General features: G+C 39.9%; 1 protein-coding gene across 1 annotated transcript in view; it reads left to right on the top strand.

Moving 5' to 3' along the window:
• The window catches only part of LOC104596424 (DUF21 domain-containing protein At4g14240-like), a 31475-nt gene extending 10517 nt beyond the window's left edge, over positions 1–20958 (top strand). The window contains exons 8-13 of the mRNA XM_010257576.3: positions 9301–9388; positions 9501–9574; positions 9667–10039; positions 10771–10817; positions 10922–11003; positions 20736–20958. Coding sequence (XP_010255878.2) covers positions 9301–9388; positions 9501–9574; positions 9667–10039; positions 10771–10817; positions 10922–11003; positions 20736–20834 — 763 coding nt within the window. The 3' untranslated portion in view covers positions 20835–20958. The remainder of the gene's footprint in view (positions 1–9300; positions 9389–9500; positions 9575–9666; positions 10040–10770; positions 10818–10921; positions 11004–20735) is intronic.
• Positions 20959–23689: the final 2731 nt, after the last annotated feature.

A 23689-nucleotide genomic window follows, 5' to 3' on the forward strand; every position in this document is an offset into this window, starting at 1 on the left:
GGGACCACACATGAAGTGGTTTTTAAGTACTTATGGGTGTTTGGTAAAAAAGAGGGTAATAAGTACTTGTTTTTAAAGAAGTACTTATTTAAAAAAGTGACTTGAAGTTGGCTTTTTTTTAAGTACTTTTTAAAGTACTCCAAAAAAATGGGACGAACCAGTCCCTAATATTTTCTTGTAATACCTAAAATACCCCCACTCTCATTCTCTTATTTTTCTCTCCCTCTCTCTCCTTGTCTCTATCTCTCCGCCAACATGACATCGGTGGCCGGTGTACCAGTCGGCGGCCGGTGTATCGGTCGGCGGCCAATGTACCAGTCGGCAGCTGGTGTACTGGCCGACAACCCACTAGCGATGTCGGCGGCCGGTGTACCGAGCTTGATACGGGGCCATTGATGGCAGAAATAGTGCTAACCATGAAGTGGGGTCCATTTGGGGTCCACGTGGACTCACTTGTGCACGTGTGAGTCCACGTGGGTTCTCAGTTGTCATGAAGTGGGGTCCATGTGAACTCTCATTTTAAATGTATAACATAACATATATATATGTATGAGTGAAGTGAGGGCTAAAATTGTCATTTGTGTCAATATAAGCACTTATGGGGAAAGTAGCTTACCAAACATCCCCACCCCGATAAGTACTTAAAAACATAATAAGTGAATTGAAAAAGTGGGTTATCAAACATTCTAAAGGGGTTGTTAAAATAAGTACTTCTAAGAAGTACTTGTGAATTTAACAAGTACTTAATCATCAAATAGGGCCTAAACCCCAATCGCTGACTGAAGATAGAATTTGGTGGCCCTAGTGATTTAAAAGGTGCGCCTAGGAGCACAAGCAAGGCGTGTTTTAGGGTATGCGCCTTGCCTAGGTCCTAGGCACAACACTTTCAAAAGGCACATGCTTGGTGTGCGTTGCACTTCAGCCCAGGCACACACCTTTTGAAAATTTGTGCATTTTTCTGTTTTTTTTATGCCTATCAAATGGGACTGGAGTGGAGAGAACCCCATATTTGCTTATATTTCTCATTCATTCATCCTAATAAAAGATATTTTTAAAAGAATTAAAATTATAAAATCATTTTTATAGGGATTGATAAAACTCATATTAGATGTTCGTATATGTTTAGATCAAAAGAAAGAGAAGGAAAAGAGAGAGAGATGGAGAAGAAGAAAGAGAAGAAGAAGGAGAAAAGGTCACAACCGAACTAGAGAGGAAAAATCAAATCCCTCGGCCCTTCTTTTGTTTATACTTTTCTAAGATATACAAGGATTACCATTGTGCCCTCACTTAAGTGAGAGCCACATCAGCTGAGCAATACATATATAACTAAACATAAAAGGACTGTACTACCCTTGTACAGCCGACTCTAACACTCCCCCTCAAGCTGGTGAGTATATGTCATATAGTCCCAGCTTGTTACATATGTAGTCCACTCTTCCCCGATTCAACCCTTTGGTAAACAGATCTGCCCATTGATTTCCTGTGTTCACATATGCTGTACTTATCACTCCACTAAGCACCTTCTCACGTACAAAGTGGCAATCCACTTCTATGTGCTTCATCATTTCATGAAACACTGGATTAGAGGAGATATGAACTGCAGCTTGATTATCATAGTATAGCTTCATAGGAGTGTCAATCGAGTATCCCATCTCCTCTAGTAGATGCTTCAACCACACTAGTTCGCATGTCGTGTGAGCCATAGCCCTATATTCAGCCTCTGCACTACTTCTTGCTACCACTGTCTGCTTCTTACTCTTCCATGTCACTAAGTTCTCACCAAGAAAAGTGCAATACCCTGTAGTGGACCTTTTGTCAGATATGGACCCGATCCAATCAGCATCCATGTATCCCTCTATCTCAAGACTTCCTCCACTCTTATACAACAAACCACGACCTGGAGTACCCTTCAAATACCTCACAATCCTTGGGACTGCCTCCCAATGTGGGATTCTAGGGTTCATAGGAGTGTCAATCGAGTATCCCATCTCCTCTAGTAGATGCTTCAACCACACTAGTTCGCATGTCGTGTGAGCCATAGCCCTATATTCAGCCTCTGCACTACTTCTTGCTACCACTGTTTGCTTCTTACTCTTCCATGTCACTAAGTTCCCACCAAGAAAAGTGCAATACCCTGTAGTGGACCTTCTGTCAGATATGGACCCGGTCCAATCAGCATCCATGTATCCCTCTATCTCAAGACTTCCTCCACTCTTATACAACAAACCACGACCTGGAGTACCCTTCAAATATCTCACAATCCTTAGGACTGCCTCCCAATGTGGGATTCTAGGGTTCTGCATAAATTGACTCACTACACTGACCGCAAATGAGATATCAGGTCGAGTGATGGTTAGGTAATTAAGCTTACCCACCAGCCTTTTGTACCTTCCCGGATCCTCAAACTCCTCACCTGTATCAGTACCCAATCAAACATTTAGTTCCATAGGTGTTTCAGCTGGTCCGACACTCGACAACCCTATTTCTTCTAACCAATCAAGAACATATTTCCTCTGGCACAGATTAATACCATTCTTGGACCTTGCAACCTCTATCCCTAGGAAGTATCTTAATTTGCCAAGATCCTTTGTCTGGAAGTGATCATGCAAGTAAGTTTTCAACTTGTCAATTCTTAGTCTGCCACTGCCTGTGATAACAATGTCATCTACATATACCACCAAGAGAATCTTCCCAGCATTTGATTCATAGCTGAATACGGAATGGTCAACCTGACACTGTTTCATTCCAAATTTCTTCACTACTTCACTAAATCTCCCAAACCATGCACGGGGAGATTGTTTAAGTCCATAAACAGCCTTCTTAAGTCTACATACCTTCTCACCCTCCCCCCGAGCAACAAACCTTGGTGGTTGCTCCATGTACACCTCAAGAAGATCACCATGTAAAAAAGTATTCTTGATGTCAAGTTGAAACAAGGGCCAATCAAACATAGCAGCAAGAGAAATCAGAACACGAACTGACCCAATTTTGGCAACCGGAGAGAAGGTGTCTGTGTAATCAATACCATACTGTTGTGAATAACCTTTGGCAACTAACCAAGCTTTCAATCGTTCAACACTCCCATCAGGTAAGTATTTAACCGTGTACACCCACTTACAGTCGATCACATGCTTTTCAGGAGGAAGAGTGGTGAGGTCCCACGTATGAGTACAAGTCAGGGCCGAGAGTTCTTCTTCCATTGCTTGGCGCCGCCCTGGAGAAGTGAGGGCTTCCTGGACATCCTTGGGAATAGAGACAGAGGATAACATAGAGACAAACTGTCGATGGGAAGCCGAAAGGTGAGATACAGAAACATAATTGGAAATGGGATGGAGAGTGCAACTGCGTTTACCTTTCCGCAAAGCAATAGGAAGATCAAGGTCAGAACTTGGGGTTGGGGCTGGGGTGGGATCAACTGCCGGATCTGTCGACGGTGACGAAGCTAGGGGAGGAGTCGATACCTGATGATGTGTATACACTTGCTGGATAGGTGGTCCTCTCTCAGGTAGCTGCACTGGAGGCGAAGACTGGATCACAACCGAAACAAGAGGAATGGGATCCTCAACAGGAACTGGAAGAGGGGGTGATGGCAATAGAGGAGAAGAAGTATCCGACCTGGAGAAGAAAGGAACAGACTCAAAAAATCTAACATCAGAACACACAAAAGAATGCCGAGAACGAGGGTTATAACACTTATACCCTTTTTGAGTCGTGGAATAGCCAAGAAAGACACATGTAGTGGATCTAGCATCTAACTTGTCCATTCCAGGCCCAAGATTATGAATGAAACACACGCATCCAAAAACTCTGGGAGTAAGGGGGAAAGGAGACAACGTGGGAAACAAAACAAAGAAAGGGGACTGACCTTCAAGGATAGACATGGGCATGCGGTTAATAAGAAAGCAGGATGTAAGTACAACATCACTTCAAAAGGGTTTGGGGACATTCATTTGATGTAAGAGGGACCGAGTAGTTTACAAAAGGTGATGGTTCTTTCTTTCAGCCACCCCATTTTGTTGAGGGGTGTAGGTACATGAGGTTTGATGGATAATGCCATGTTGTTCCAAATATTCTTGGAAGTGTGTGGAAAAATACTCGTGGCCATTATTAGAATGAAGAATTTTAATATGTACACCAAATTGATTGCAAATTTCAGCATAAAATTTCTGGAAGATAGAAAACAATTCACTTTTTTTTTTCATAAGGTAAAACATGTCATCCTTGAATAATCATCAACAAAAATTACAAAGTACTTGTAACCATTATAAGACACTACTCTGTTTGGACCCCAGATGTCCGAATGAACTAAAGAAAAATGACTCGATGTACAACTATCAACTCTAGGACTAAAGGAGACACGATGATGTTTCCCAAACTGACACGACTCAAAATTTAAAATAGAAAGATGACGCAACAACGGAACAAGTAATTGAAGAGTTCTAAGAGACGGATGACCAAGTCTGCAGTGCCATTGATGAGGGGAGAGAGATGATTGAAGAGCTGTTGCTGAACCACCTCCATCAAGATAATATAGTCCACCAACTTCATGCCCTCCATCAATTTTCATTCCCGTATTGAGATCCTGAAACACACAAGAGGAAGGGTATAAAATTATTGAGCAATTAAGAGATTGAGTCAATTTACTAACAGACATCAGGTTAAAGGGAAACTTGGGAATATATAAAACTGAGGAGAGGGATAATGAGTCTGTGTCAACATTACCAACACCACGTATGGCTGATGTAGAGCCATTGGAAAGAGTAACATATTGGGAAGTGGAGGATGGAGAAATGGATGAAAACACACTTGGAGTTCCAGTCATATGATCGGAAGCTCCAGAATTTATAATCCAATGGGAAGATGTGGATGCCAGACAAGCCGTACCTGTGTGTGCAAGGGTAATTGTGTTCTGTTGAGATGTACCCTGAATGAACCGCTCATACTCATCTCGTGAAACACTCACCATCTCCTTTCTGGAAGCATCTGTAGATGTAGTGGAGATCTGATAAGTGACTTGAGATTCTTGTCTTGAGCTACCACCATTTACAACTACATGATTCGCCTAGGTTGAAGGTGGGCCATGTAGATCGTAGCAAAAGTTGATAGTATGTCCCTCCATACCACAATGAGTACACCTTCTCTAAGTATTACCACGTCCCCTACCATGGGCTCCCCCCGAGTCTCGTCCTCCAACATGACCACCACCACGACCATACATGGGTCCACCACCACATCCACGGCCATAATGACCTCCTCTACCACCACGACCTCCTCCTCTCGTAATTGCAAATGCAAACCTATCCGACATAGTGGAAGTCTCTATGGGTCTAACTGAAATCCTCCGAAGGCAAGCAAACACTTCCTCAAGAGAGGGAAGAGCAGATCCACCTAATATCTGTGCCCTTATGGGTTCATCCAACTGCTCTCTCTGTTGCTGAATTTTGACATCAGGTGTAAGAGGATGATAAACATTCAACTCATTTCGTAAATTTCTCATACTGGCATAATAGTCCTCAAGACTTTGATTCCCTTGTTGCAGATTGAAGTACTCTTGGTACAGTTGGTAAACCCTAGTAGTGTTATCTTGTCCAGAATATAATTTCCTTGCATGATCCCAGACTTCCTTGGCTATATCTAAAAACATGAAGTTCACACTAATTTTGGACTCCATGCTGTTCCATAGCCAAGCCATAATTTGAGCATCCTCTTGCTCCCATTCATCATATCCCGGAGAATCAATTGGGGGTTTATCTTCCCTCACATGTTTCACTTTCTTTTTGGCTTTCAGGAAAATTTCAACAGACTTAGCCCAAGGGACATAATTCTCACCATTCAGTTTTATAGAGGTCATCTACACATTCAAATAATCAGAAGCCACCATCACACTTGATTTGTATTCACTGCTGTCTCCCATAACTGCACAAAAAAATAGTGGGAAGTTGTACCACTAAATTGTTACTCTACTGCCCTAATAAATCACCACACTCCACATGAATGGCTGAACACCACTAGGGTTCTTAGTACCAGGTTTCAGCAGCAACACTCACAACTATTCACCACTGTTTCAGCAACAACATTCACAATTGTTCACCACTTTTAGCAACAGTATACTGTTGCCGTTTACTGTCAGCACTAGAAACCCTCACAACACACCTCACGAATAGTATTTTCAGTTCTGCAACATATAAGAGAAACTTGCTACATACCACAACTTAGTTTGAAGATCATGTACCTGTCGAGTAGAAGATACCAAGTCTGCATTGTCACCATCACAAAACCAGCCCTCTTCGAATTGCGAGTAGAGGGTTTTCTACCAACCACACAAAACCACAACGATTGCATTCATTGGAGGCATGGAAACCCCCAAAAGGAGAAAATGACCAGTCATTTTTCTTTCTTTCTGGAAAAATCTCTAAATATCAATGAGAATTCTGCAAAAACCTAGAGAGGAATGCGTAGAACAGAGAGAAAAGGAGACAACTGATCTGAACTGATTATCATGGCTCTGATACCATGATAAAACTCTGATTAGATGTTCGTATATGTTCAGATCAGAAGAAAGAGAAGGAAAAGAGAGAGAGAAGGAGAAGAAGAAAGAGAAGAAGGAGAAAAGGTCACAGCCGAACTAGAGAGGAAAAATCAAATCCCTCTAGTCGGCCCTTCTTTTATTTATACTCTTCTAAGATATACAAGGATTACCATTGTGCCCTCACTTAAGTGAGAGCCACATCAGCTGAGCAATACATATATAACTAAACATAAAATGGCTGTACTACCCTTGTACAACCGACTCTAACAGGGATTAAGAATTTAAGACCCTAATATGGACTTGTTTGAGCTTTCCTCAAGGGGTTTGGTACAAATGTGGCTTGTAAAATCAGGAATGCATAATGCTTAACATCACATTAGCTATTTGAAGTAATGCAATTGGGTGGGAAATTAAGAGATTGAGAGTTTTACATGCTTGAATATGTTTCATATGTTATGCTTGATTTTATTTGTGAATTTTCATTTTAAATATGTTTTACATGTTATGTTTATGTATTTTAATTTGAGATAAAAGGTTTTTTTAAAACATTTATTTTAAAACTTAAGTTTATATTTTTAATTAATATTATGTTTAATAATTTTTATTTTTTGCATTATGGAATTTTTTTAAATTTTTAGCTTTTTTTTTTTTTTTGCAATTTTGTGCCTTGCTTCGAAAAGGCACACGCCTTGCCTTGTGCCTCAGGTGTAAAATGTTCCTTGTGCTTTTCTTTCTTCTTTTTTTTTTGCGCTTTTAAAACACTGAGTGGCCCTTGGAGAAGTCTAGAATTTTCACCACCAAGTCAATGTTGACTTTCTTGAACCCTTTGGATTCTGACCCCCTCCTTGGGTAGGGGTGAGCATTCGGTAAAAAACCGAACCGAATAAACCAAAATTTAAAAAACTGAAATAAAAAGATGAAAACCGAACCGAAACTGAAATAACCGAAACCGAAATTGAAGAAAGGAATATACCTGGGTTTGGATTTGGAAGACTAGGACCCATTCGAAGCTCTTGTTTGTCATGTGGGTTGCACCGAAAGGTAACATTCAGACTATTGGTCTTCTAAAGAAGAAAGGGATATACCTTGTTAATTGGTGTTGCTTGTGTGGTATGGCAGAGGAAAACATAACAGCATTTCTTCATAATGTGCAGCTTTTCTTACAGTGTGTGGTCTCACGCCTTGAAGCTGTTTGCTATAAATTGGGTCCTTCCCCCTACCTTAGAGTTATTAATGGCTCCCTGGTAATTGAAAGCCTTTAGTAGAAGGGGGAAGATTTTGCAGCACTTGGCACCTTTTGTTATTTGTTAGTGTATCTGGAAAGAAAGGAACAGCCGCACTTTTGAAGACAAGGCATTCCCAATTGAGCAGGTGTTGGAAAGGATGTTAGTCAAGTGGGCTTCAGTTAACAATTTATTCAAGGGCTTCAACTTTAGGCCTCATTTGTTTTTCGGGAAGTAGGGGTGGGTAAGTTGGTAGGTCCCATGGAAAAGAAATAAACCCACGTTCGTTTTCCGGTATTAGTGGGTCCTGCAAAAAAGAACAATTCCTGAGCAGCCTCATTTACTTGAGAAGTAATACTCTCCTCAGACTTGGGTAAATTACTTACCCATGTTCGTTTTCCGGTATTAGTGGGTCCTGCAGAAAAGAAAGATTCATGAGCAGGTGTGGGAGGCGTGCCTCCAGGTGAGGCGCTCCCAAAACGCCCTGAGGCGTATGCCAGAGGCGCTGACACCTCTGAAGCGTACGCCTCAGGTGCAAGAGGCGTCTTGCGCTTTTTTCATGAGGTCACATCTGATATAAAAAGACAAAAAAAAAAAAAGAAAGGAAAGGAAAGGAAAAGCAAGGGAAGGGAAAGAAAAAGAAAGAGAAGAAAAAAAGAGAAAAGGAAAGGGAAGGGAAGAAAAGATAAGGGGAAAGAAAGTGGTTTTCAATTAATGTTATGTATCTTTATTCTTCTTAATATAAAAGATTTTTATTAAAAATAAAGAAAAAAATGAGATCCCCCCTTCCTCTTCATCCTCCTCCTAACCACCCTCCTCTTAAGGAGGCTTACGCCTCTTGCATTTTGAACTACGCCTCACGCCTCTAGGTAGTGGAATGTCTCGCGTCATGCCTCTGCGTTTTAAAACATCGGTAATACTCTCCTCAGACTTGGGTAAATTACTTTTCATGCTGAAAATTGCCAATATGTGATGGGACAATATTGTCCCTTCAATAAGGTCACTTTTTTGGATAAATTGGTCATTGTACACCTTTACCTGGGGAATAAAAGAACACTGGTAAGTGCTCTTATCCGGGTAAGTATTTCCCCAGAAACACTGGCCTGGGTAAGTGCATTTACCCAGGTAAGTCATTTATCGAGACGCGAATGAGGCCTTAGCCTGTTCCCTAATCATTGGAGTAGTGTTTTGTGGGATAATGATTTTGTACTGTAAGGCTTTCCTGCTAGTGTTTTACTACTGCTTTGATGTACTCAGCTGTTGAAGAAACCCCTCCCTCAGCAGCCTTTATCTTTACTTATTTTAATAGGAAACTCACTTTTTCTCAAAAAAAAAAAGAAGAAAAATTAATTCTGTGAGTGTTTAATAAAAAATATAGGCCTTTTTCTTGTTAAAAAGAACACAAGTCACTGTTAATAGACATTTTGGATTAAAAAGAAGTTCAAATTCAAAGCATCTGAGGTAAATGGGTTCTCTTCTAAATCGTCAATACATGTTATTGTTTCTGGAACAGAGATAAATGAGTCACATAATTTTTCAATTATTCAGGGAAGCAATTGGCAAAATTCTTGCTCGGGGCCATAGCCGAGTTCCTGTCTATTCTGGGAATCCTAAAAACATAATTGGGCTTCTACTGGTAAGTGTGGAAATCAAAGACTTAACTCTGGTCCTGGTTCATTATATTTCAGCATCAGTTCAGCTGAGTATGGAATTGGCCATTCTTCTATTTTTTGACCTGCTTCATTTAGGTGAAAAGTCTACTCACAGTGCGAGCAGAAACAGAGACTCCAGTTAGTGCTGTTTCTATTCGGAGAATTCCACGGTGTGCTCATTGAACCACTTTCTTTTTTTTTTTTTTCCATTTTGGAACTCATATATTTAGAGTTGAAATATTAATGTTTGGAATGTTTTCAGGGTTCCTTCAGATATGCCTTTATATGATATTCTAAATGAATTTCAGAAGGGGAGCAGTCATATGGCAGCTGTTGTGAAGGCCAAGGGGAAAAACAAGAGTTTTTCACCCATTGCCATTGGAGATGGAGAAAAACCCAAAGAAAACAAAGCCTATAGTGATGATTCCAAATTAACTGCTCTATTGCTACCTAAGCAGGATGAAAAACCACAAAGTGTAACTGTTGATATTGGGAAGGTTCCTGGGCCAATCAAAACCTCTCATCAACAATCTGATGCAGTGATGAATGGCACACCCCGTATGTCGGAGGATATTGAAGATGGAGAAGTGATTGGTATTATCACTCTGGAGGATGTATTTGAGGAGCTTCTACAAGTAATCCACATTTACTCTGATTACCCTAATGTGGCTCAGTACCTATATACTGTGTCATCTTGATTTTCAATTGATATGTGACCTCTTTAGTATTTTTTTTGAAGATAAATAAAAAATTTTATTAAAACAAAAAGAAGATACAAGGAAAGGTGATAAGCTATCACCCAAAGAGAAAGAAATAAAACAAGAAAACACCCAACAAGATTAAACAACAACCATCCAGCCCAACCTACCCACACATGGCCAGCCCCATTAAACCAAAACCCTTGCAACCAACACATGAAAGAAACAAAATAGATCAAAAACCTCGATCTTCATATCCCAAAAAACCGACGCCCTTAACAGTCCCCAATCACCCATACCCAATACCCGGCTAAAGTCCAAAACAAAAGCCCAACCCCTAATCGACTCCAACTCGATCAGTCTTCTTGTTTGAATCTTGGATGCAAGCTTTTAGTATCATGCATTCAAAGAGAAAATAGTTGAAAAATGGTCTTTTCATTTAGCAATTTGTATCATCTGGTTAATTAATCCTTTTTCAATGATTTGTAGAAAACATGACACATCAATTAGACTCTTGAAATTGATGGGCAACTTTAATTTTACGGTTGTTATAAAATGGTTGCTTGGGTCTATCAGTTCGTTTTCTCTTTCATCTAATGTAACTTTTAACTTTTATTTCTTTTTATTTCCTAGATTAACTAATTTGTTATTATTTTATGACTACACAGGAGGAGATTGTAGATGAGACAGATGAATATGTTGATGTACATAAAAGGTACAATAAATTCGAAAGTTCAAATACTATCCTCTTTTACTTGCATTATATGAGTTGGTTATGGACAGTAGATGCTATTGTTCATACCCCCTTTCTATTGGTAGGATACGTGTTGCTGCCGCTGCGGCTGCTTCATCAATGGCACGGGCCCCGTCAACTCGGAGATTAGCCAGTCAGAAGGGAATGGTGAGTAGCATAATCTCTCTTTTTTTTGATCAATAACACTTTCATTAATTCATCAATAGAAGATTTACAAAAGGAAGACAAACACACTTATCTTCCAAGAGCAACAAAGAACCTCAAGAAAAGGAAAAAAGAAAGAGAAAAGAAAGAAAACACACTAAAATTACAGCTTGGCCCAAAAAAGTGAATCCCTTTCTGCCCCTTGTTTAGCTAAACCGTCAGCTAGGGAATTAGCCGATCTTTTAACCCAACGTATCTTAACTTCCATCTCCCGCACTAGCCACTTGAATTTCCTCCTCTCATTATTGTACTTCCATAAGCCATTGTGATTTTTAAGCAGCCACCCTATCACCACCTTTGAATCCCCTTCAATTAAGAGTTTCTTGATGTTCAACTCCTTAGCTTTTTGGACTCCTTCCATAACTGCAAAGATCTCAGCTCTAAGGGAGTCACCCACTCCAATTGGGCCTGAGAACATGGCAGAAATGACCCCATTTCCATCCCTAAAAACACCCCCAATCCCTAATTGTCCCGGATTTCCCCTGCTACACCCATCAAAGTTTAGCTTCACGAATCCACTAGGTGGAGGGGTCCAAGCCACACTCATTACTGACTTAGTTTGTGTGCAACTTGCAATTTCACCCCACTTCCTCAACATGTCATCCACAGTGTAATCTGTGAAAAGCTCCAAAGATTTCAGCCACTGTACCGCCCTAATATGAATGATAGCCCTCAGATCTGCTGCTCCGCTCTGAGCTTCTGAGAATATCCTGGAGTTTCTTTCTTCCCAAAGTGTCCAACATACTGCAGCCCTTAGTCCTCTCCACATTGTCCTTACCCTTTTTCCATGACACCGGTCTTTTTTCGAACCTTTCCACCACCGGGTTCCAAAAGCTCTCTCTCATGGGATTATCCCCTAAAGGCAACCCTAAGTAGTTCAAAGGCTAACCTGAGACTTCACACCCCAATACTTCAGCACTCTCCTTGATCTCTCCCTCCTCCAAATTCACCCCCACAACACAACTTTTCCCAATGTTAACTTTCAAGTTGGATATTTGCTCAAATAGTTGTATCACCGACTTCAAATTCCTAATAAAGCTCACATTACCGCCTTCATAAAACAAAATCGTGTCGTCAGCAAACTGCAAGTGAGTAAGAGGGGTTTCTGCCCTCCCAACTCTCCAGCCTCTAATGAGCCCCCTAGAATCTGCTCTGTGAATCAATTTCCCCAAAACCTCCGCAATTAGAATGAACAAGAAAGGAGAAAGGGGGTCTCCTTGTCTTATGCCCCTACTGGCTGGAAAGAAGTCTACCACTGTCCCATTCACTAGCACTGAGTAATGACAATTCCGGACACAACCCATGATCCACTTACACCATCTAGCCCCAAACCCAAATTTAGTCAAAACTTTCCTCAAAAATTCCCAGTCCACCAAGTCATAAGCCTTTTCCCAGTCAAACTTACAAACCACTCCCTTCTTCTTATCCCTCTTAAAGTTCTCCACACTCTCATTAGCAATTAAAATCTGATTAGTGATTTGTCTTCCATTCACAAAAGCTCCTTGGTAGTGTGCAACGATATCTGGCAAAACCTTCTTCAGCCTTATAGACAACACTTTTGCAATGATCTTATACAAGCTATTAACCAAGCTAATTGGCCTAAAATCCTTCGGGTGGGAAGCATCTTTCTTTTTTAGAATTAAGGCTATAAATGTGGAATTCACACCCGGATTGACAATTCCTCTCATGTAAAACTCCTCAAATACCAGCAAAAGATCATCTTTCAAAATGTCCCAACAGTCCTAATAAAAACCCATAGTGAACTCATCTGGCCCTAGGGCTTTTGTTCTATCCATAGAAAAAACAGCCTCCTTGATCTCTTCTAAACTAAAGCTTCTCTCCAATCTTCTCCTGTTCTCCACCCCTACATCTGGCCAGTCCAAACCTTCTACCCACACCCTTCTACACACATGCCTTCTTAGGATAGATTTGAAGTGCTCCACACAAGCGTCGGCAATCTCCTCTTGATGCACTAGCTCAACTCCATCTACTACCAATTTGGAGATCAGGTTCTTCCTTCTCCTGCCTTCTGCTAGAGAGTGGAAAAACCTAGTGTTTCTGTCCCCCTCTTGCACCCATTTACACCGAGATTTTTGCCTCCAGCTAATTTCCTTCTTGTGTAGGCAATCCTCTAACTGTCTTCTTAAATCTCTCTTGAGCTCAATGTCTTCCTCTCCAAGTTCTCCCCTTTCTTCTTTAGAGTCAAGGCTTTCAATCTTATCCAGCAGATCTCCCTTTCTTTTTTCTATCCTCCCAAACTCCACCAAATTCCACTCCTTGATTTTTGCTTTCAAAAATTGAAGTTTCATATGGAATTTCATCCCCTCCCATTCCACCAATGGGTTACACTCAAACCACCACTCCCTCACTTTGTTGTTAAACCCTGGGTGGAGTAACCACATATTTTCAAATCTAAAGGGGGTAGGACCTCCATGCCTTCTTTCCTCCTTACATAACACTATGGGCCAATGATCGGAGGTCACCCTTGGAAGAGCTCTAGAAGCCAAGGTTCCCCAATGGACTTCCCAATCCAGAGAGAACAGGAATCTATCCAATTTAGAGCAAATGGGTCTAGATTGGAGATTTGACCAAGTAAATGTCTTATGAGCTAGGGGGATCTCTTTAAGCTCAAAGTCATCCACAAAGCTGTTAAACTTCCTCATGCTTTTTGTCACTCTCTGGTTAACTTTGTTGGATTCCTCCGAGAATCTAATCACATTGAAGTCCCCACCCATGCACCAGGGCCCATCCCACAACCCTCTAACATCTGCCAATTCCTCTCACAACTCCTTTCTCTTTCTGTAGTCATTCGGTCCGTAAACATTTGTGAGAACCCACGTAAAATCACCCTCAAGCTGCTTAAACTTCACGGAAACCGAGAACTTTTCAATCAACTCCTCCAGGCCTTCAACCACATCCCTCTTCCACATTGTTACAATCCCCCCGGATGCACCCCAAGAGGGAGAAGCCACCCAACTGACCCCCCTGGCTTTCCAAACACTTTGTGCCCAATTGTTATTAAACTCCATTCTCTTAGACTCTTGCAATAGCACAATGTCTGGGTCAAACCGTTTTATTACCTCTTTTATTGTCGCTCTCTTCCTTGCACTCCCAATTCCCCTCACATTCCAACTGAGGATCTTCATTCCACTTATTTAAACCCCTTGCCACCTTCCACTACTTTCCCCCTTTCCTCCTATCTTCTTTTACCCCGAGATTGTTGTCTCCTACATCTCTCTTCAATCTCTCTACTTTACTCAATCTCCTCTTTTTTGTTCTGATCTCCTTCTTCCTCTTCTGTAAACTTTCTTTCAACACATTCAAATCTTCCAACCTACAACCTAACTTCTCTATAAATTCAGCTAGCAAGTCTTCTCTCACCGAGTCCTCCACCCCTACCCTTCCTACATAAACCCCTCCATCTTTGCCCATCTGCCTATTCTTCCTCTCCCCTGGTCCCACCTTTGTTCTTTCCTCTCCATCCAACCTCCCTCTCCTATTACTTCCTTCCTTCCCTGTTCCTTTCCCTCCATCTCTACCCTCAAACCTTTCCCTCCTCTCCACTAGCCCCTCCCCTCTTCCTTCCTCACCTTCCCTCCTCCAAATCAATTTTCCTTCCACTTCCTTAAACACTTTTTCAATGATTTCCCACACTTTTTCACTCCTAAACCTTCCTTCCCTCACCTTCCCACTTTCCTTCATCCCCTTCTCCTCCTCCTCGGAGAGCCCGCCTTCTAGCAGGACTGCATACTAATGGGCTACAGGACATGGAACAGAAACGGAATCTGGAACCAAAGACATAGGAGATACATTAGTAGCACAAACCGAATTCACTGGGTTACCTGGGATTGGTGGACAGGCTAGAAAAGGATTGCTCCCGACCTCCCTCTCATATTCCAGAGGTTGGTAAACATCTGTCTCCCTTGGTTGGTTGGGAAGTATTTCTGTCCTTTGGCCAACTTGGTGATCTTTCCCCTCTACCCCTGGTTCACCCCTAGATGGTGTGTTCCTGCTCAGCTTCCTGTTCTCCCGGTTTACCCCTTCTGATAATCCTTGCACACTCTGTAATCTTGGAAATGAGTTGACCCGATTGCAACCTACACCCTGAAATAAGCTAGCAATATTCCACCCATCCACGTCACCACCAGCACACTACCTTCGTCGTTTACACTGCCCACGCTAGTACCATCAGCAGAAAGGTCCTCCGCTTCTTCATCTCCTTCACTGCACTGCGCCCATCCTTCATCCTTCACTTCCCTCTCTTCAGTTCTGTCCCTATCGAATCTTGGATTCGGCCTTTCTGAGGAGCGTCGCAGTTGGCTATGCTCCTCCAAACATCGCCGGGAAACCCACTGCAACACCGGTTTCTTCTCCAGCTTCCGCCGCTGCGCACAAGCCCCCCCCTTTCTCACGACTTGGGACGATGATAGACCATTAGCACTATCTATCAGCGCCCCAAGAGAAGCCCCTTTGCCCCGACCCACATGACGTCTTAAGTTATCACGTGGGTCCTTCAACCGGATCCCCCTTTTGGTGTTACGCCCACCCGATCTGCCTGCGTGACCTTTTAATTTGTCAAGTGGGCCCTTCCAAATCTGTCCCGGCTCAACCTTCACCCCGCCCGACCCACCCGCCACCTTCAACGGCTCAGACCAACCCTTTCGGCTCCCCAACCCACCCTGCCCTTTCGCCTCGTCAGCAAATGAAGAGAATCCTGCCATTAACTTGCTTAATTCAAACCTATTTGAAAAATTTTCCTTAATGGGATTTCTTGTCATTTGGTTTTCCCCAACCGTCTCAGTAACCTCAAAAAAACCTTGCGTCTGCTCCACCTTTTTGACTCCCAACAAACGCCCTCCACGTGTCCACCACCCCGCCAGCTCATCATCTTCTACCTTAGGAACACCTTGTACCAGGCATCATCCGAGCATATTTCAATGACCCTCGGCAAGTTCTCGTGCCTTACACCAGCAACCTGTAACTCCACAGCACCCAGAAATCGTTTATCAGCTTTCGTCAAGATACCTCCCAGACAATGCACAATGTGTTCAAGAACAGAGTTCCGCCAAAGGTGAAAAGGAAGGCCTACAAGCTTCAGCCGGACACAACCATCTTGGACTTCGACTTCATTGCAAAATGGACTCCAGTTCTGAACCTGTATCAGAACTCCATCCACCACTACTGCTTTAAAACCTAGCTCCTGGTCGCCTACATCAAGCACAGCTTTCGTCTCTGCAAAAGGGAACAACAAAGCTTCACTCCCAGATCCTAACTCCCCTGCCACTGTACACAGAACCCTTCTCCAGTCTGTCACTCCTCTATCGGCCACTAAAACCCTTCTTTTCTTCCACTCATCCTTCCCTGCTCCTACCAATAATCTTCGAGGACTAGACGCGCAAGCAACCACCACTTCAGTCGGAGTGCCTTGCACTTCTATGCTCCCAGAGGAACTAAACGAAACTGCCCCTTCCTGAGCTTTTTTACCCTGGTCTTTGGAAATTTGACCAGTTCTCTTCACCCCCTCTGCTCTCTTCACTTCCAAGGCTACAAGAAAAGACTAGCACCTTCACAAAATCCATCCACCCTTTCCATAGCCTCCCTTCTGGCACACACAGTAGTTGCTTTCCACTCGTTCCAAAAAACTCCACCACAGAGATAAACCAACCCTTTCTGTTTCTTTTCAATTCTGTTACAAATTTCTTACCTGGTACAGCCAAAGAATTTGTCCATCCAATCACCTTACCAGAGTTGATAGCCCCATCTATGAAACCTTTCAACCAGACTAAGACCTCCTTTGACACCAACACAGTCACCCTGTTATTCTCTCTGATTTTCAAAACATCCTCACCTTTGATCCTTGTATGAATATGTTCATACTTACAAATAAGAATGTTCATATTTACAAAAAAAAAAGGTCAGTTTATATTTACAAAATAAGAATGTTCATATTCTCTCTGATTTTCTTGAACCAAAATAAGAACGTTCATATTTACAAAAAGTTTCTGATACTGGATAAATAGACAAAAAAACTCTGGAAAATCTTCCCTTAAATCAAGGATGAGACTTGTATGAATATCTAAGGGAAAACAAAGGTCAGTTTAGTGGGTTTGGTATTATCTTTAGGGCTGAAATTGTTGTAAACAAATCAACCTAAAAGAGCAAAAGCACAGATGAAATAAAAAGAAAAAATAACGGGTTCAAAAGCATCTTTATCAAGTTAGAAATAGACCACAAGGTCCTTGTTTAGTTTTAGCAATTTGCTTATATATAACTGGCAAAAGGCTGTACATAACTTAAAAAGTGTTTAAAACGCAGGCTATGTTTGATTTGATTGAAAATAAGAGAGAAACAGAAAGTTGAGGGAAGTCTTTAGGAATTTCAAAATATTTGTTAAGAACTTCCCTTTCTGTTCTCTCATTTTCTATCAAGCCAAACACAGCCTTAAAAAAACAAAAGGAAATGGATCTAAGTTGTGCTTTTTATGGACTGCAGAATCTAAAAACAAATACAAGGAACAAAGAAACTGAAAAGAGAAACAAGAGAAAGGGAGAGAATGATTTTCAAACACAGAAAAAAGTAAGAACAATAACAAAGCAAACCTGAAATTGATAGAAATTATTCAACAAAGTAACACATGGTCAGAAAAAAAGATATGAAAACAAAAGATAAAACCTAATGGAATCAACACCACTAGGTTTCTCTAGGAGTCAGCACTAAAGATGTCTGTAGAGAAAACTCTTCATTGTCATTCATTCATCCAATTGCTCAAATGAGCTAATACATGGGCTTATTATAAAGAAACAGAACGGCTCTTCTAAGATGTACAAAAGTGTGATTTTTTTGAAACTGACATTACTTGCAATTGAATACCTATTAAAAATATTTTGAAGATCTGAAGTAAATCTTGAGGATCTACCCCTTGTTCAACATATATCAAGAACCAGTTAAAGATTTGTTTGGTCATCAAAGTTGAGATTGTGGGATCCACTTAAGATGATGGTTCACTCAATGACTTATCAGACTTAGGGCCCGTTTGGGAGGGCTGCATTGACTGAGCCGCTTCTGAGAAGCTACTGAAAACTACTGAAAATAGCTTCACCAGAAAGTCGATATCTCAGCTCATGTAAGCCTATTTGTGGCTTTCCAGGTTTTTCACCAAACTGCTTCATGGCTTTCTGTTTGGGGCCTACCTTGCAACACCAGAAGCTGCTGTGTGAAAGCCCTCCCAAACGGGCACTTAGGCTTACTAGCATAACTTTTTAGGTTCATGGAGTTGGGCTAGGTTTGTGTGGATTTGCCAAGACCCAAAGCCCAATTGTTTGTCCATAATCACAGCCACATAAAGACCCATATAGATCAAGAGAACAGTATGGGTTCAATTTCCCTTTTCTTAAACTTTGGCTCCACTCAGTCTCCTTCCCTTCGGTATGTTGGAATAAATCCAAAGATGGCTCACCATCCGCATGTCATTGAGGCAGTACTACCATACTAACATTTTTTGAATATCAGTGAAGATGTTGAAGTATTACCTCTTTGGTCAAAGCAATTCAATTTAAAACCTTTCTGTTATTACTGCACAAAATTCCTAGGGGAATTTCCCATTTTGGTAGTAGGTTTTTGAGAGAGAAACTTCACCCATCCTCGTCCACCTTTTAAAAAGACCCAAAACAATTGAAAAGATAAAATGAAATTATGCACAATTTACGATTTTACTTGAAAAGCAGTAAAGCTGATGCTACAGATGTCATGCAAGGGCCTTCTGGCCATTTTTTACAGGGTAAAATTGTTTCATATAAATTAAGGTTATCAGACCTTTGCATAATGGACAAAGTATGCAGTTGATGCATTTACAAATGCTACAAGCTTACAACAGATGTTTTTGCATATCCATATTTGCAAGAGCACTTGCTATGACAAATTATAAGATGAGTTTTCTATAAATTAATCTTTCGCTTCCATGGGAAAAAGAAAACAGGAGCTTTTAGGTACCCAATTTTGGACTTTTAGATCTTCAAAGTTGTAAATAGGGATCATGATGTAGTTTCCCCCTAAATTAAATGGGTGATGCTGAGCATCCAGATCTGGATCTTGTAATTAAATTAAAGGCTCTACCAGTTAATGAATAGGTCCAAGAAATGATAGAGATCTAGCTCAGAGGGTCTTGATAATTTTACCATGGAAAATTATTCTAGTGGCATGCTCGAAACTTTGATAAAAAAGGAGATTGTGCATATCTTCATATCTGCCTTGGCGAGCAGATATGTTAAATAATCAACTTCCATCTCAACTGGATCTCTTTGTAGAGCTCTAAGGTGGGCCGGGCTGCCTGCGGACTGGCACAGCCCATATATATGCATACAAATATGAATTTTTATTTTCAATTTTGCTATGCTATTTTATTCCTTTTTTTTTTGTAATTTTTTCAATTTCATTTTATTATTTCATCTATAAACAATTGCATACATCAAAATTCATATGGAATAAAATTTTAAGATTTTTCAATTTGTTGTCTATCTTGAGCCTCAGGCTGTGTCAGGCTACCCTCTTGGGGGATTTCTGCTCAGCATGGCCTGCCAAGGCCTGCATGCTGGCATGGCACAGCCCACTACAGTGTGGGTGGCCCACAAAAGAGTGCCGTGACGGCCTGGCACAGCCCACATTACACCTCTTTCTCTTTGCAATGCTTTATGGTGCCTTAATTAAATTATTACAATTACACTTGACTGCACATAGAGGTTGGGGTAACAGAAATGGAACTTGTCTGCAAACAAATACATAACTACAATGAATATAATACCAATTGTGGCAGTGCATCGCTTTTCTGTTATGCCTACGGTTTTATTTAAATATATACAATAATAATAATCTATCTCGTTTTTCTTCTTTTGGTAAAGATTTCTATCCCTAAAGGATCAGAATGCCCTTAATAAAACTTGTGAAAATGCTTTTGAGAATGGTGACAAGGGTCAGTCGTCAAAAGAATGAATTTCAACTACAAGGACTATATTTTTGTAGCTTTTGAGGTGCTTCAATGTCTAGAAACCATATTTCAAAAGTGCATTAGTTTATAAGATTTTCATATTTTTCTTCCCTCCACTGGTTGTTGTTAATGAATGCCAATGCCAAGTCTGTCCAAAAATGGAGCCAAAACTCAACACCCAGCATAAAAAGATTTCTAAATATTTAATAAATAGATGCTTTCTTTGTGTACCAGAATATTGCAGCACTCCTAAAATAGAAGTTAAATTGTGATTGGTGTGGGATTCTAAGGGGATAGCAGTGGCAATAAACGAAATATCATGCTGAAAGGTGGATTTACTATCATAGTGTCTTAATAATACACAAGATCTATTTCAATTTCTGATAACGAGATAACAAGAATTTCAAAAGATTAAGATGACTTGTAAAAATGTACATTCTATTACCCGCATGTTGGCCCCAGCTATCTGGGATCTTGGAAGATGTAGAATGGATGTAGGCCTAACTTTGGCAGTTTCCTTTTTTTTTTTGTGTATAAAGTGGTTGCTCTGATGACGTTTCACACTTGTCAACCCGAGATTTTACCATTAAACCAAACAATCACCCTTCCCCTCTTTGTTGATTGATGGCTGAGCTTTTAAATGTACACATTCTTAGATGGGTTCTACACGTCTAAAGTCTTTGTTCCTTCTCCAGATGGTCCAAAGTAAGAAAGGGCAAACTCCAAAGAAATCTGCAGAGGGTGATTCCAATTCGTCAAGATTACAAGAGCCCCTTCTTGGAAACAAGCGATGAACATGTACTGAATGTAACTGTCTTGAGGAGGGGTAACATCTCCTTGCTGAAAGAGCTATTGTAATTTGGTGTAGTTTTGGAACATTGGCGGAATTTTTATACATATAATTTTGTTATATTCCCATGTCTGTTTTTGTTCATCTTATCAATATATAAAATACTATAAATGAGTGGTAGTGCGTATTAAATATTAACCACCCGATCTTTATATTTTATGTAAACTTAAAAAATATTTCTAGAAGAAAAACAGATTACCTCTCTGAATCACCCTTTTGGAGGACAAATAAATCTATATTATTTAGACCAGGTGGACATGTAAGTGTATTAAGACAGTTTTATATTCTTTTTAGGTGGTGATAGATTCACTGCCTCTCTGGCTTGCCCCTTCTTTGTTACATTTTGTATTCTATATCATGTTGCAGATTGCAAAACTAGCAGGCCTATGGAACTAACACGAGTGAAAGTGCCAGTGTGTACACATGGTGGTTGTCTACAGAACACTGGTGTGTTCACTTGTGATCGGTTATATATCCCTCTATACACAGCTTTGCGAGCAGCAGTTTGGGGCTCTCACAGAGTCTCATTACCTATTTAATTCTCATGTTCATGGGTATTTTACACACGCATACTATCTCTATGAAAGCTGATAGATTATGCAAGCATATATAGGTAATGTTTGGAACTGGTGCTGTTTCTCCAACACCATTTTAAAAGCTCTGCATTGGTATGTTGTTTTCTCAGAAACAAATTTTTTCTTTGTTCGAGAACATTGCTGCCACAGGCGTTTTGCAACTTTACATCAGCATACTGTTGCTAGCAATAGTATAGGATGTTCTTATATCACGCCTTAATTTTCAAAGTATGGTTTGAGGAAACTTTTTCTGAGGAAATGTCCAACTAAACAGTGAGTGTTTCTTCAGAAAACAGATATCAGATGCGACACTGATGTAGCACCATTTTTCAGAAAAACGACTTCAGTTACAAACATTAATTGTTTTTGTGTTACTTTTAAGTTTTAAATGTATAACCATAGATAAACAATCGTATTATTTCTTATTCAAATAAAAAATGTATTTCGTAATTTTCAATCGCAAATCAAATTTCAAGCAAATTTAAGTGGCGTTCTACGATATTGAATGTTTTTGTGCTTTTGTTTTGAGAATGCCACGTACATTGGCCATCAACCCAAATATATTGAGTACATTGCCCAAGAAGGAACCATTTGCTTTATTTCAGGGAAAATTATAGGGAGGCATATGTTCTTTGGGAGTAGTGATATTTAAGGGAATTAGTAAGTGCATATGTGCTTCGGACAATTTTTTATGGTGAGATGATAGTAAATAATATGTTTTTATATTTTTGTCTATAAAAATTATTTTTATTTATCACTTATTTTTGTTTAATATGATGAATATATAATATTATAGAGGTGGTCAAATGTTTTTTATATTTTTTTTTGTATTTTTATACTTCTATGTGTTTTTTTTTCATTTTTAATTATTATTATTATTTAATATGACATCAAGGGCTTGCACATTTTAACCTAAAAGGTTGAATTGTTGACTTGGCACCAAAAGGAAAACAACTTTGTTTTTTGTGTAGTTTTACATTTGTATTTTATTTCTATCATCAATAAAAATAACTATTTTTTGTCACACTTATTTTTCATTAATATGATTGATTAATATAGGGTCCTAAGAAAGAACTAGAGTTAATACCTTAAATATAAAACTTAATGAGAGGGAATTAAATGAGGAGAAATGTAATAGTTTAAATTATATTTCATGTCCTCACAGTTAGAGAGGGACTAAATTCATAAATAGGGGTATTCTACACAAAAATAACATTCAATGAATGTTAGTGAGAGTTAATAACTTAAATATAAAACTTAATGTGAGTGATTTGAATGGGGAGAAAAGTGGTTGTTCAAATTATATTTTTGTCCTTACAATTAGAGAGCAACCAAATTAAAAGTTGGGGTTTTTAGTCAAACAAAAGTTCCACACTTCTAATAGTAGTATGGATTAACTTTTACTTGCAACAACAAGCTATTTTGTACTTCTAGAAATCAACATTTAAGTTCAAGTTTGTTACATGATGTTACGAGGAGGGGTAAATTTACCAAAATGCCTATTTTTTGTCTAAGTAGTTGAGAGAATAAAATTGCAAATGATAGAAATGTACATGTGTGATTGTTCAACTAGCATACCTCTTTGGAAAAAAAACCTCTTTTGCGAAGGGTGATGCACAAATTGTTGTATTGCTTCAATGCCCTGTTTGTTTAACTTTAAGAAAGAAAATAGAAAAAATGGTTAAGAATTAGGGTTTCAGAGACTAAATAAAGAAGGTTAAACAGCCTTATAAAATATGCAAAGGGTAGTTTTTGGATTTTTAACTAACAGAATGCTAACGGTTGGACTTGAGTGTCGATTTCTGAAAGTACAAGGTACCATATCTGTCACAAGTGAAAGTTGAGGAGGTGTAAGGGGATTCTCTACAAGCAAAAATTCTGCACACACTTTGAAAGCATGAGAATCAAACCGCACATAACATCTCTCATGAATGAGGCTATCAATGGACTTCGAAAGCCCGATACCCGATTTGGCTCTGAATCTGATTATCTTAGACTAGAACTTGCATCCGATTAATAATCAGGTTGGATGTGGATTTAACCTCATCCGATCCGATTAAAATCTGAGTTTGATAAAAAAATTGTTATTTTATGTATAGATGTAATATGATTTTATGAGCTTTAAATAGAATGAATTGGCAAAATAGGATTCATGTGGATGACCCCATATAGTTGGGGATAAGGCATGGACTAAAACTAATACAAATATAAGTTAAAAATAAGC

Source organism: Nelumbo nucifera, chromosome 1 (assembly GCF_055504915.1).
Source record: "Nelumbo nucifera cultivar China Antique chromosome 1, China Antique-T2T, whole genome shotgun sequence".
In the NCBI taxonomy this organism is placed as follows: Eukaryota; Viridiplantae; Streptophyta; class Magnoliopsida; order Proteales; family Nelumbonaceae; genus Nelumbo; species Nelumbo nucifera.